The 15,344-nt window shown below is 36.3% G+C and overlaps 1 protein-coding gene across 1 annotated transcript; it reads right to left on the bottom strand.

Annotated features, from left to right (window-relative positions):
- Positions 1-204: 204 nt before the first annotated feature.
- On the bottom strand, positions 205-15,122 carry LOC145771773 (ras-related protein Rab-5C-like). Its single transcript, XM_082583508.1, has 5 exons — positions 14,922-15,122; positions 12,064-12,215; positions 6,960-7,082; positions 4,670-4,763; positions 205-4,386 (listed from the first exon to the last, which is right to left on the bottom strand). Exons 1-5 carry the CDS (start codon positions 15,082-15,084, stop codon positions 4,280-4,282), a joined length of 639 nt encoding a protein of 212 aa, XP_082439634.1. The 5' UTR covers positions 15,085-15,122; the 3' UTR covers positions 205-4,279.
- Positions 15,123-15,344: the final 222 nt, after the last annotated feature.

The following is a 15,344-nucleotide window of genomic DNA, read 5'->3' as shown; positions in this document are numbered from 1 at the left end:
CTATGGTCGTAATCGTCTATTTTTCGCCCCATTTCACAACCCTGTTCCATCGACAAGAAAGTAAATCCTTCGTCTTAAAATGTACAGCAATTTTATCGCCTTCGTTTGTGATGTCACTAAAACGTGCCCATCCTTGAAAAAGCCTTGCCCTCCCTATAAAATTGATCTGGTTATGGCACTGAATTGACAAAAGGGTCTCCGGCGGAACATCAAGTATACATTTTATTACAGCAATGTAACGTGATAATCAAAAAAATCAAAAACCAAACAGTTTTACAAAGTTTCCAATATGACAATGTGAATAATAATAATATACTGAAAACTTTAATTTGCCAAGAAATATTTTTGTACATCAAAAAAGAAAAAAGCTTGTCAGACTAACTTTTGCAGCTGTAACTTGTCGCCAGATTAACACCGGCCAGGGCTCGGGACAGCGCATAAAAACCTCTGTTATGTAATAACGCAATATAAACGTTGCGCGTCACAAAATCAAAGAAAAAGATTTATAGAAGTGAAAGGTGGTCGGTGCCGTACATCACTAGAGAACAATCATCATTTCGATTCTGTTCAAAACTCGAATTGTAGAGAAGGATTTTTGGAAAGGAGTAAGAACGCAAGGGAAATAGATGTTTTTACAATGATTCAGCGACTACAGACGCTGAATCAATATAAAAAATACCACTTTTGCAAGCTGAATACGACAAATCGAAAGTTCAGTTTTGTTTACTTAAACGTATAAAATTCAGATTGAAAATCAGGCAATGAAATCAACATAGTTGGTCTGTAATCACAAGTGTCATAAGTTGGTTGCAAACATGCACTACATATGGAAATTTGTGGTCATCTTATACAGTACACTAACCAAGTTACCACAAAATGTTAGACAGCAAGTTACTACATGACTACTGATACTGGTCATTTTATTTCCAATGTCTCGTCAGCAACCAAGACTAACTTTAACAAGAAGCTTTGAAACAGGTGATAAAGATTCTCGTTTGGCATTCATACAACCAGATATTTGACCACAATAGAAACGAAACATCTAAAACACTGGGTGCTTGTATTTGGGTATTTTCATGTGTCGGTAGATAACAAAACGAATACTGTTTAGCGGCTTGCCTGCTAACCATAGAGCGGTGCCAATTTTGGCCAACTAGCTGCTTTACGTTTGGCAATGACTCTGTCTGGTGTCGAACTAAACCCTACTGCTGCGTGAACACTTTAACCCTGTGCCACCGGGTTGGTTACTCGTGCGTGCACTAGTTTTGAATATTTTTTTACCACGCGTTCATGTCCTTTTCTTGCTGATAAGTAGACATTAAGATACCCCATATCATCAAGAAAGGCAATAAACGAAATCTAATATCTTAGAAGCAAAATGGCTGAAAAGCCCGATCAAAATGAGTGCCGACTATATAAATACTAAACTCACATTCAGTGAACGTTCCGAAAAACTGAAGATAAATATCATAAAAACGGTTTTGAAACGTTTGCTGAACATAATGTTGCATCTAAATTTTGGGCTCGTTATTTGTTTTATTAAAGCTGATATCGTTTTCAACATTTTGTAACAGCCAAGAACAGAGATTCAAAATAAGCATAGATTCCAATTTTGGCATACATAGGCGTCGATTTTTTCTTAGAAGAGAGGAATTCTGGGTGGGCGAGAGTTTTCTAACAGATTTTATTGATGTGTTTTGTATACGTTTGCAAATTCGCAATGGTTCAGTCTTCGAAATTAGCATATTTTTACTTCAGCAAAAACGTTGGCGAGGCCAAACGGCAAAAGTTGATATTGCCTCGGCAATTGCTGTGAACATTTAGTAGGAAAAGATTGTACTAAAACATGGAAAACAAGAAGCGAAAACTATACTAGAGTAGTCTATCACGAACGCATTGTTTGATTTGTTGGGATGTAATAATACCAAAATTAGTGATAAAGCGAGCAACGCGATACGCACGCTGTTACGGTAATTCACGTTAAAAAACTCTCGGGGAGAGGAAAAGTAAGTTAATTTTGGGTTGATTCAACGTTCGAGTTAGCACAAATAGATTTAATTTTCCCGGCGGGTTATATTGCGTAACAACAATGCCCAGTAAGAAATTTACGTTTGTTTTATATTAATTCGACATCTAGCGACGTTGAATTATCATAAAATAACGTTAATTGCTCAACCAGGTACAGGTAACATATCATGAGCTCCCTGCGAGAAGATTGCCTCGATTTACGTAAGCTTATAAGCCAACATAATTTCGTCACAATTGGGACACTGCGAGCAACACAAAGTCTATTTGATGAACTAGTCAGTATCGGTATCATCAGATGCTGTATCAGCTGAAAGAGATAACGGAAAGCAAGGCGCAACAAGAAGTAGATGCTTACAATAATTTGACATCTACTGGAGTTAAATCAATGCAAATAGGGTGATATTTCTATAAAAGATTCTCCCAGCTGGGCACGTGTCTAAGCGCCGGTGAAGTAGGAAGTAACCCAAATAAAACATCCAGCAATAGTAAGATTGAATCAACATCCTAGTCTGGTGTAGTCTAAGAAAATTATTTTTTTCTTGTAATCTTGTGGTCCTTACAATTGCCGACGGTAATTTCGAAGAGTGTGGCGAGTCTTTCTCACAAAGACTGCGTTTAGCGTCGCTGCAGCAATTAAGCTTTAATAGGTTGGATGTTTTCTTTCTTGCACCTTGCGATCTTATGAGCGCTGCTAAACTAAACAAACTTCTTTTATGTTAAAATCCTTTGCGACCTAAAAAGCTCGTGACTCCGTGACCTGTTATCTTTAAAGTGGCGCCTTCGGATTTGCCGCATTTTGATTTGTAAAAGCGATTGTTTAAGTACGTCTTTAGTTTGTATCGGTTATGTTATTGTCATGTTCATTATGATGTCATATTCACATTCCCTTACGCTGACCGGGGAATTGAAGTTTGATTGTGACGTAACGAAAGTGAGACCATTCAGAGAAAAGATCAAACGTGGCTTTCTCTCACCAGGAATTGCCAGCTGTGGCAGTTGCCGTAACAACAACAATGCAGTGAGTACGCCTTTTTTTCCACGCAGCGTTGTTGCGGAATTGCTTTGTTCTGTCGGATACTTAGCGAGAGACATGGCGTAAAACTAGTGCGCTGTAGTTGGTTGAATAATCCAGTGTTTAAGAGAAAAACGGAAATAATTGTAACGAACACTTCATAAGTGTCAAGAAAACAGGGTGGGCGAAACATATTTTGCCCACCCTCGTTTCACGACAGGGTGGGCGTCGCCCACCCTGCCCACCCTATTTCGACGCCTATGTTGGCATACAATTTAGTGTTCTTTTCTTAGTGCCTTTCTTCATTAGTCACCAAATCTTCAAAACCAGAACAAACTTCAAAACCAAACAAATGTTACAGCAAAAAGTATAATCAATAGTGCCACTATGTGGTGATTCACTGCATGTGACAAATCATTGGTTATTTGAGAAAAACTACGTAACCTAGTAAAGAATTACGTTGAGAAATTTGTCATTTTACGTTGCATCAACGTCGGTGTTTGCTGTTTCGCTATGATGGAAATTATTAAAGTTTAGTTGGGCCCCTTCAGTTGTGATGTATTGTTGTTAAATGGTAAGAGACGCAATACCCACTCAACAAAGCAGCCCCTTTTGCATTTTTGCAACATTTGCAGACGTTGAACCAATGTAAAAAAACGACTGATTGCTGGCTGGGTAAGAAAGTACGACCAAATCTTTCACTTGAATAAAAGTAGAACACAAGCTCTTAATTAAATGTGAGGGACTTTTCCTACCGTTATCAGCCTGAGTGCAGCGCTACGGATAGTCGCGTCTCATGAGTTTGTCGAAGAGTTTTTCACTCCTTAATAAGCTTGAAATTAAATGCACAAATTGCACGACTCAATGCCATATCAAGAAAATAACCGCTTTTGGCCCCCAATGGTAGAACCTACGCTGAAAGTTACCAAACTTTAAGAGAAGACACATTTCTATAACCTTAAAACGTACTTCTTTTTTCTCTTGAAAACAACAATATACATTAACTTATCATCCGTTAAAAGAACCTTTTTCTCTTCATCGAAAGGAAGAAGCGAGCCTCAAAAAGTAAATGGTTCACTTATCCTTTCCGACAATTAAGAAAGCCAAGGAAATTGAATTTCAAAATTCTTTGTGGCCTATTACTTCATCAACCTCACATAAATAAGCCGACGTATTTTTCACGATTGAGCAGAGTTCTTCAGACAGATAAAGATAGAAAATGATATTTTTTCAAAGCATTCAATTGCAACCACAACCTTTACTTTGAGGAGGATCGCTGTCTGGCCGTACGGTGCCTGGATGGTTCGGCCCAGCACCAGCAGTATCGTTCTTAGGTAATTTCTCAGCTGCAAAAAAAGACGATTGAGTGAGAAACAGACAATCACAGAAATTAACAGCAAAGCGTGAGATGCTTTGTCTGATAGACATTTTATCGATTCGCTGCAATCCATGGCGATAGTTGTTGATTCTGACGAGTAGAGGAAAGACTGCACAAAATGTCACATGTCACCGCATTGGATGTATAATAATATTAACTGACAACAAACTTGGACCGTGTTTCGTACTTACAACGTGTCACTTAAATTCTACTTTGAGCCAGTTAATGTTTGCTTTGCATTTAAGCCTTACCGATAGCGGAAAATATATCGTTGACATTCATTGCGGTCTTGGCTGACGTTTCCATAAAAAGTAATCCATTTTCTTCTGCGTACGCTGCTGCTTCCTACAAAGGCACAGCTTGGTGAAAATAAAATGAAAACTGTCCCAGCTATTAACAGTTTTTCTGTTTACATCGTTACAAGGTCAGGCAAGGTTGAAACAATATAAAAAGGGAACTGTTGCCAGCTAGAATGCTACTCATTCAAACACACAGTACCCTAACACACAATCAAGTTAACTTTGCTCTCTCGTGGCGAAGAAAAAATTGCAGTGCCACATACCGCATTAGTTCGAGTATCAGACGCAGAATGTACCAAATGTCTACCCACAACCTCAAAATGCGATTTATACACGAATAAATAGGTACTCTAGTGTACTATTTACTGCACTGAGGAGACCTTAAGGTCGAATCAGCGTTTGACAGAAACTTTGGCAAGGTTGGTGAAAGTACCAATGTTGTGGCCTCTTTAGGGACCACAAATTGGAAAATCACCACACGGGTTTATAGCTCCGTGATCATACCAGTTTACAGTACCTACTGCACTGATAAGGCTATTAGGTCACAATTGTCTATTAGGTCACGTTGCGCAAAAAAAAGGTCACAAAAATAGGTCACTGTCGACTTCAGGTGCCAATGATGCACTAATGATGAGTCTGGTAACAATTCCATTTTATAAGAAAAAAAAAAATCTGCAAGGTGTAGTGGTTCATCTTGAACTCGTTGCGCGAAAAACAAAACAAGTCACTGCCCGCAGTTATATAGTGTATACAGATTACAAAAGAACTAAACTGCCCATGTCATGCGTTACCCAAGGTTTTATGCTAGGTGCAATCATCAGGCGCAACACTTATTCAAATAGTTCTGCACATAATTGCATCTAGCATAAAATCCTTAGCGCATGACGTAGCCAGTTTAGTTTTTTTGTAATTATTAGCTCTGCTACCTGCAGTGAGCGCTTTGTTTGCATTTGCTGCAATGTATTTTTGGAATATATACATATATCAACAAATATACAGGCTATACATTACAACAGTAGTACAAAAGGAACGTTCTGATTCCTGGTTTAAATTCTCCAAAAACACTGGTATTTATTTCCAACTTCTTATATCAAAAAATAATTCACGTTTACAAAATGTTTGCTCATTTTTGTATTTTCACTTCGTCCCATGTCCAAACTATAAAGGACATATCATGCACAATGCACATACATGAATATTGAATATAAAAAAATAAAATAAATGATATGTATTCACTGGGTCTGCTACTATTCGGTGAGTCCGATTCGGTGAGTTCCTAACCTCTAACCCCTAACCCTAAAACGGCAATGATAATTAGGCTACGGTACCCGATATTTAAAAAAAAAATTGAAAAAATCACCAAATAGGGATCGGACTCACCGAAACGGGCCATTCCGGTATTCACTACTGTTGATCTTACTGCTTAGTGCAGGTAGCTCCATATAAATGAGATTATATTTCAAAATGTGGAGTTATGATGTAAGAAATGCGTTGCCAGAAACACATATGTCACTGATATCATTAATTCAATGTTTAGTCTGAGCTTCAAGCAAATACTATGTAACTAATGAGACTTTAGCAGTAATTTAGATCATTAACATCAGGTTAAAACAAAATTCAAGGCCTGTAGCAACGTTGCAAAGTCACTTGGAAAAAAATTTTTTTTTTCGGTCATTGACCGATTTTTTAGCAAAACGTCCGAAAAATATACAGTCAATTCGGTCAAAATGTCCCTCTCGAGACAAAACACGACAACGTTTCTCAACGAAACTTAATGTTGTAGCTAGCCAGGAAGTGCAAATTTTGGTTTGTATCAGCTACTTGAAAGGAAATATTTTCATCAGAAAAAATGACCGAAATAAATAAAAACTGACCGAATTTTTTGAAGTCATTTCGGACAAATGACCGAAAAGTCTCAGCGAAAAAAAAACCCAGGAGTTGGAAATGTCATGTTCATTTTCACATCCGAGTTTGAAGTTACAAAAATAACAAGCACTGGTTGAGCTGCCAAATAGCATAAATTCAAAACAAGCTGTGAAAAGTTTTAACAACCCCAGCTACTAAAATCTATTTTTACATTGAATCAACGTCTGCGGACATTAAACCAATGTAAAAGAGACAGTTGACTTACAAAGTTGACATTGGAGACAAAACAATGTCTGGTAATTTCAACTACCGTAATTCAACACTCACTCTAGAATACAGTAATTCAGTACACAGATTTTCTCCAGCTAGTACTTACATCATGATCCACTGTTCGCTTGCTAGATAAATCTGATTTATTTCCGGCCAATGCAATTACTATACTTGGACTGGCTTGACGTTGAAGCTCCTTTACCCATTCTTGTGCCCGAGTAAATGTGTCCTAAAACAATCGACTTCATTAGAACAAAGTTATATATATACGGTATATAAAAATTTTTAATGGGTGATGGTAAAGTTTTTGGGTTTAATGAGCGGAAAAGTAAAAAAGACAAATTTTATGTCAACCGTCAAGAACAGGGCCATGGCCATATTCAGAAACGAAGGGCTAACCATTAATATAAGATGAACGCACTAAAGATGAACAGATTACTTTTAGAAAGTCGGCTGAACATGAGTTTACTGTCTACATTTGCAGTTTGTTAATTTTTTTTTATAAGTTTTTATCTTAACCAATTTATAGGTTTCTAAAGAAGGGGGTGATGTAAGCTATCATCCAACAAGAGCTTAACAGCAAAAATTGCCCTGTGAGCAATTATATAGTCAATAAAATATTCAGTTAAATTTTAGTCGTTCAGTACAATTTCAGCAAGCAAACTGTGTTTTGTTTTTATTAATTCAATGGCTGTGAGGTCAACTCACTGTAGAAAGAACCGGTTTAGTTACAGTAGCTAGGATAGGCTACCATACACAGAACTAGTAAAGCAAGTAATATGGCAAATATGCTCTACTTCACGCTATTGCAATATGCCTACCACAAGGAAATCGGTAACGGGACATATTTAGAAAGGTTGACACATGATCTAGTGTAGTAATAGTATCAGAATATTTCACACTTCAACAGAGGAAACGTGTTGCCTCAAATACAAATTGATCAACCATGGGAAAGAAATTTACGTTAGATGCTTAGTTCAGATTCAAATGCTTGTTATAACTTATACAAACACAAATCCATTACTAATATCTTGTTTCACTTGATGGAACGGTCACAACTAGATTTAAATCTATTCCACAGTAAGTCGTTTTTTGCATTGATTCAACGTCTGTAGATGTTGATTCAATGTAAAAATAGTTAAATTCACGAGTTATTTTACATTGATATTGCAACAATAATGTATAGACTTTAATCATAGTGAGATATCTCACAAAGAGAATTCGCTTTAATCTGAGATGCAAAAACTGAAATAGTAACAATAGAAAGTAGGGGGCCAGCAAAATTAATGACATTAACATATTTTCAAGACTTTATCTATCGAACATATTTCAACATTGATTTCAATTGCTCAGTGCTACTTCCCTTGGCAAGTATGTACAATATAGAACAAAATATAGTAGTATCAAAACTTGCTTCGACTGCAAAACGCCCACGTATTTTTGTGAAACTTTATGCAAGTAAAATAGATGTCATCTAAAAGTACACAGTATATATAAGATATGCTGTGTAGGGGTCTGCTACTATTCGGCTAGTCTGATTCGGCTATTTCCCTATTCGGCTACAGTCCGATTCGGCTAGTTCCCTATTCGGCTACAGTTTTGAATTGTGTTTTGTATTTTATTCCACAATCATAGGCGCCGACTTTTCAAAAAACTTTAGGGGGCGAGAAAAGTGATGACGTCATACTCATAACCATAACGCTATTTTACTCAATTAAAGTAGTCTTTGATTAAGCTTAGTGTCTTGTTTATATTGACACCTAGGTCGCAAACCGAATTTGTTAGAACCGTTGCTTGAAATGATTAGTTTTACGCATGCAGTGCGCCTAGTCGTAAAAATTTTGATATTGTTAGCTCATAATTGGAACAGTTGGAAAACAAGCCGATTCATTTCCTTTTCATGCGAGTGAATAACAACAATCAAGACAGTGAAGTTATCGAAATAAAACACAAAAATCATGATTTCAAGCAGAGTGAAAACCCGCTATCGGTTTTATTAACCTCGTATCGCACGTTTTGCTAATTACTTACCTACCTTCAATGCGTTAACAACACAACGGCAAAGTGTTTTCTCTTCTGTTTTTTATCGAAAGTCTTTACAGTCTTTTATCGAATACCGTATATACTCGAGTATAAGTCGAGATGTTCGCAAGTGAATTTCACCTCAAAAAGACAGGTTCAACCTATACACGGGACAAGCTATTGTCTCCAGCTTGGCAGTTTTCAAAATGAACGCATTTTTACTGCCGCAAAATTATTGTTGACGTAGATTACGGAGTTTGAAACGGCGTCGAATAGTAAAAGTTTTAAATACGTTTATTTCCAGTGATTCGGACTTACATTTCAAATTTAATGATTTCTTGTCAATTCTAAACTTTATGCACTTGTTGGGAAATATGCAAAGCTCACGAGACAAAACAGCAGGAAGAGCTGTTTCAAGAGATCATTTTTTTTGCGTGTAGGATTTCATCGTTCTTATTACGTAACATTCCATGATCGTTGAAGTCGATGTCAAACCTAAGCGGTCGCATAAAACAATGATATCAGGTTAGCTAGGTGATAATAGCGGTAAGAGACGTCATTATTTTATTGCAGGCAATATCTGCGGCCAAGACCATTAACACTTTAGCTGCCAGCGTTTTGAAAAAGTGAGAATAGTTCTCCTCTTTCTCTGGTTGCCATGGTAATGAAAAAATGGGTTGCCAAACTATTGAAACGCACTTTGAAATTTTGGAGCAAATCGGTGTTGCAATTGATTGTCGAAATGACCATTGCATTTACAAGCGCGCCAGTCAGCAAAACAGTTTTTTTTTTTGCATTGAATCAACCTGTTCAGACGTGAAATCAATGTAAAGAAAAACGATAGGCCGAGTGATTCAACGTATTCAAACATTGAATCAATGTAAATACGAACTGTTAGGCTAATTCGGTTCTTTGAACAAATCGAATGGCTTTTGTAAATATTTTTCAGTTGCAACTTATACCTGGTCAGCAAAAGTTCCTTTTTTACACGATTTCAACGTCTGGCGACGATGAAACGATGTAAAAATGACAATTTTTGCTGGCCGGTAGCTAGGCTACTGTACCGTACCGAAGTTTAACTTAACCAACTAGGCGATTGCAAACATATTTCCTTTCGATGAAACCTATAGGCTACCACGTTTGGTTTGCCTTTACATTACATTCAAAAGTTTTGTTGACATCATACCATAGTCATAGCATATATTCATAAGAAAATGCTTGCTTGGATTTTTTTAGCGACTAGGGTTAGATAGCCTACAGGACTTCTAGCTAGTACCAGTAAGCAGTCTAGTCTAGTGACTCTAAATGAATAGGTAAATTAGTCTAAACCTTAAAAAATAATAGAATATTTCAATTACCTTGCTGCATAAAAAGTAAGCTCTTTTACATGACCTATGTGCATTGATCAATATACTAGTAGCCTGGCATCATGATCCCAGTCTAAGAATTTCTAGACCTCGAAGTCATTGCTGTATTTCGAGCTTTGTTCACACAGATTGGTGTTTTGACTTTTATTTAATTTTAAGAATTTGGCGGGGAAATAGGTTAAAAATCGTTTTTTTTTGGTTTAAAATTAAAGCAACCTGTCAGGCCCCCAGACTGGCAACACATTAGGATTTTTGGGGCATTGTGACGTCATGTGACGTTAAATTACATCACAATTGCATGAGCTAACTCGTTTCCAGCAGCAGAACTGTTAAACACCTTTTCTTTTATCGGTTTTCAATTTAATTCTCACACATTGCGAACAAAACAATGCGTTCTGTTGAATCATAATTGATCTCACAGCGGGAAGACCTGGTTGAAAATAGCGCGTCTAATTTAGCTGGTTTACTTAATATTGCAGTGAATACTATTCCAGCAGCGTAAGTTACTCTATCATCTACTTTGAAATTTCCATACCGTATGAGAAAGTCATGCAATCAGCTGCTGTTTTGCAGGCAAGAGCAACGTAGGCTATTTTTTGCTTTCGGCACTCTTTAAGTCTGTTTAAATCAGTGGTTCTTAACCTATGGGTAATTACCCACATGTGGGTAATTTCAGGATAGCAGGTGGGTAATCAGCTGAACCAGAATATTTAGAATTATAGATGTAACAAACAATGTCACAGCTGTAAGTTGCTTTATTACTTAGCCTACACCTTTTTTGATGTTTTGAGTCCGTTCAAAACAACCAGTGATATTTTATTTTATTAAGAAAATTTTCCCAGTGAAGAAGATGAAGATATCCAAGAAAGGTTTTTAGACATGATTCATGAGTCATCTTTCAAGGCTTCTTCTGAAGATAAAAGCTTGGGAAAATCTTGGGGAATGATAGGGAAAGTAGGCTATATCTAAAAGTTGCGCAAAAACCACTAACATTGGTGACTATGTTCCCTTCTACTTATCTCTGTGAATCAGCATTTTGAAGTGTTGCTTTGAAATAAAAATCCGGAAACAAGCTGTTAGATCTGGAGTCAGATTTGCGTTGTGCAGTATCCAAAATCGCATCCAATATTGCATCGATTGTACACAAAAACAAGAGCAAATGTCTCACTGACACTATTGATGTCATTCTTTGCGTTAAATGTTATTTTTGTTGAATAACGCTCTTCTATATTTTTAACATGGCAAAATAGCAAGATAGATAAAATTAGATTTTGGTAATGAGACTTTGATCTGGACAGAAATGGGTAATAAGGGGAAAAAGGTTAAGAACCACTGGTTTAAATGATCTAAATCTCTTTCGCGAAGTGTTTTATCTTTGAAACACCACTTGTAATAACCATGTTTGTTGCCCCTGGTTAGTGGTTAGGGTTAGGTCTAAACCCCACTCATCTAAAGCTTCGATAATTTCAAGACAACTAAAAAAGATTTTATGTGAGCAAACATTTCAATTTAATAGTTCAAACATTTTGCGCTAAATTTCATTTCAATTTATTTTTCTTTGTCGGAATGCAAAAGAAACGATATTGTGGAATAAAATACAAAATACAATTCAAAACTGTAGCCGAATAGGGAACTAGCCGAATCGGACTAGCCGAAACGGGCCATTCCGATGCTGTAGCGTATACTTGTTTGTTTTTGAACGGAATTGGTGCTCCTTTCCTTAAGATCCGTTGTCATACATAAAAAGATGAGTTGGTATTTTTATCTACATGCTGAGCGGCTAATGCAAATATTCATTAAAAATTAACCAAATTTAACTACCTGATTAGTGATATCATACACCACAATGGCAGCTTGTGCCCCTCTGTAGTACATGGGTGCAAGACTGTGGTATCTCTCTTGGCCTGCTGTGTCCCATATCTCAAACTTGACAGTGCTGTCTTGCAGGCATAGTGTTTGGGTTAAAAAAGCAGCTGAACAAGAAAAACTAATTATAAAAAAACTGCGTTTAGATATATTTACAGTAGAATAAACTGATTTGTACACAAATAACCAGAGATGGGCAGTAAAGTGTTTTTGTAGCGCTGCTACCAGTGCGCTACTTTTTTGGTAGCAGAGCTACATTTTTTTAGAGTAGTGGCTGCAGTAGCAAAGCTACCTTTTCCCAATGTAGTGGTAGTATAGAGGTGCTACATTTGCTTTGGTCGTACTTCCGCTAATTTCCAATTTAAAGTTGAAGAAAATGAATTGTTTTTAGAGAATTTTGATAGAAACATTAGAGCAGTGGGGATCGCTTGTTCTTTTTTTCAAACAAGAAAAAACTTAAGTACAGGTATAAAGTAGCTGTTTGTATAATACAATGCAACGAAGCAAAATCCTACAAGAAAAGTCGCGTTTATTAATCGTTCTTATTTTGCAAATAGGCTACAATCAACCCCGCTTAATCAGACCTCATTGGGACCAAGCTAAACTGGTCAGATTGAGCAAGAAAAACAAATTTCATTGTTTTTGACTTTTTGTAGGTTATAATGTCCTTGTGCTGGTATTATTCTTTCGTCAGCTTGAACTCCTGTCCCATGCTTCTCTGTGTTGCTTAATCGCACAAGATGAAGTAACATAAACATAAAGTTTTACCAGTCAGAAAAATATTAGCAGTCACAGGTTGCGGTGTGGTTGACTTCGTTTGGTGATATTTCAAGTCAAATTTCACAAAATAGATAATTATCTTTCTAGCAAGAAAGTTCGTTTTTGACTTAATTTGTGTAAACTTTCAAATGTTAGGCTACTTTTGGACTTGTCTCAAAGTGTAAATGAATTGGGCTACTTTTTGGCCAGCTTTTAGTTATGATTGTGCAAGAAATATAAAAACCATCTGACAACCTTGCCACAAAGGCTTTGCAAGAACATAGCAGGGTACAAGACATCCTGTCATGACCGGCCTGCCGCCAGGACATCTCAATGCGAATTCCTTACTAATTCGATTAATGCTTTCTTATCATAGCATGCTCATGGCTTGTTTGACTCGAACTTTGAAAAGTTATGACCAATAAAAATAACCTTTGAAGAAACTAACACCATATTAACACCACTAACTTGACAATGACACACCATATTCACTCGATTGTAAACCGTACATTGTAAACTTTTTATTTCTCATTATTTTTGTGGCTTATATTTTTGGCAGGTGGCTTATATTTTTGATCAATATTAAATATTTTTTATCAATATTAGGCTACAATATTAAAAACATCAGCAATCAACTGGTAAAGTGAAATTGGAGTTGGAAGTTTTAATCTTAAGTCTATTGTTATTTCTTAAAATAGATCAATAAATGTTCAAGGTTTGAGTCAAACAAGCCATGGGCGATTGGGCATGCTATGATAAGAAAGCGTTAATCAGATATATAAGTGAGAAATCAGCATCAAGTCGTTTAGTGGAGAGATGTCCTGGCGATAGAAAGGCCGTGATCAGAAGTCAGGCAGCAGGCTGGCCGGGGCAAGATGTCCTGTTCCCACTTTTGCTCCAAGTAGGCTAGCTGTAGTGCATTACTTCTCATCGACTGGTAGCACGCAGGGCTGCTCTCTTGGTATACTGTAGCGGTAGCACACTACTTTTGAAGGAGAGGAAGGATGCCCACCTCTGTAAATAACACTTATACAGTATTATATAACAAATTGTGCTTATGCTGAGTAGCCTATCCACTATCCATGTTTTGCTATTAGCAGTAAATTAGCACTATTTTTATCTTTAAACTAAGCACATATTCTGAAGATTAAACAAGAAAATTTTACATTTTTGAATGCCAGTTTTGAAGTAGTACCGGTACTTAAGCGGGATTAAACGCAGAAATTTATTAAAACTTTTATGTTAAAATAGCACTGAATCATGTTCTCTTTCGTCGATGCCTCTAAGTAGCTGTCTTACAGCTCACGGTCAACATTGAATCCTTTTCATTAGATTTCTATAAGTAAAGCTAGTAGTGAATGGTCACATTAATAGGGCGAGATTAAAATAGAAAATACCTTAACTCAACAAAATGTATATATTTGTGATAGATTGAAACTTAGAGAAGTAGAAGAAATTCATTATTTACAGTATTATGTTTACTTTTTCTGATAAAGATAATTTTTTCTGATGAGCACACACCGCCATGATTAAAATACTTGAATTTGTTCTATCATGGTGTGTGGGTAGTTCATAGCCTAATCTTATTTAATGGTGTCCAATCATTTGCAAACTAGACAATTATATTTATAAGTGATTTTATCACATGACGATTGAGCCAAAAAGATGAAACTATTCTTCAAAATCATAAGTATGTAATTGACATAACATGCAATCAAGCTGTATTGCATGATGAAATTATAACAATAGACTCTCAAATTTCCTGTTCTCTGTTCGGGCAGATAATTTTAATGACAGAACAGAAAATTAGTAAAGACCCATGAATGTAAGATATATATAACTTAAAATAATAAAATACTCATATGTAATAGCAGCCTAATTGCACAATTCTGAAATATTCTATATTATACAAAAATTAATAGGAAATGAAGAAAGTACTGTAATGAAGTACTACATTAGGCCTAGCTAGTTTTTCTTCAGTAATTCTGATAAAATTAACAAAATTTACTGATCAAAAACGTGAATACGTGATAAAAAGACAATGTATCGCCTACCTCCAATTGTGGATTCCTGGTATTCATGAAATTGTCCCTTTACAAATCGCAAAACCAAACTACTCTTGCCTACTGCTGATTCTCCAAGCAAAACAAGTTTAAATTGACATATTTTTCCTTGCGCTGCAGAATTATTTGAACGTTGTGGGGTTCTTCCTGCCATTTTACTAAGACTGTTGTATAAAAAATGACAAAAATATAGTTTCTGAAAAAAATATGACAGTTACTGAGATTTATAAAAGAAGTTTTAAGCCATCCACCCCTCTGGTGAAATAATCGTCACAGGGCTTTTGTCAAACTAAACTACCGGTACTCCAATTTTCTGTAAAATAGACTGGCCAATCCATTCTCAACCAAGGAAATGGGATAGACAGTACTGTGAATGCTAGGCACTATCAAGATTTACAGCTCTACGAAGAACTA

This window comes from Aplidium turbinatum, chromosome 1, assembly GCF_918807975.1.
Source record: "Aplidium turbinatum chromosome 1, kaAplTurb1.1, whole genome shotgun sequence".
NCBI lineage: Eukaryota > Metazoa > Chordata > Ascidiacea > Aplousobranchia > Polyclinidae > Aplidium > Aplidium turbinatum.
Note: the sequence above shows the minus strand (reverse complement) of the source record. Positions and strands in the feature narration are given on the sequence as shown.

Excerpts from the sequence above, each read along its gene's own strand:
- LOC145771773 (XM_082583508.1), bottom strand. The coding sequence starts at position 15,084 with ATGGCAGGAAGAACCCCACAACGTTCAAATAATTCTGCAGCGCAAGGA. Across the intron at positions 12,216-14,921 it reads CCAGGAATCCACAATTGGAG|CTGCTTTTTTAACCCAAACA; the intron begins GTAGGCGATACA and ends TTTCTTGTTCAG. Across the intron at positions 4,387-4,669 it reads CGATATATTTTCCGCTATCG|CTGAGAAATTACCTAAGAAC; the intron begins GTAAGGCTTAAA and ends CTTTTTTTGCAG.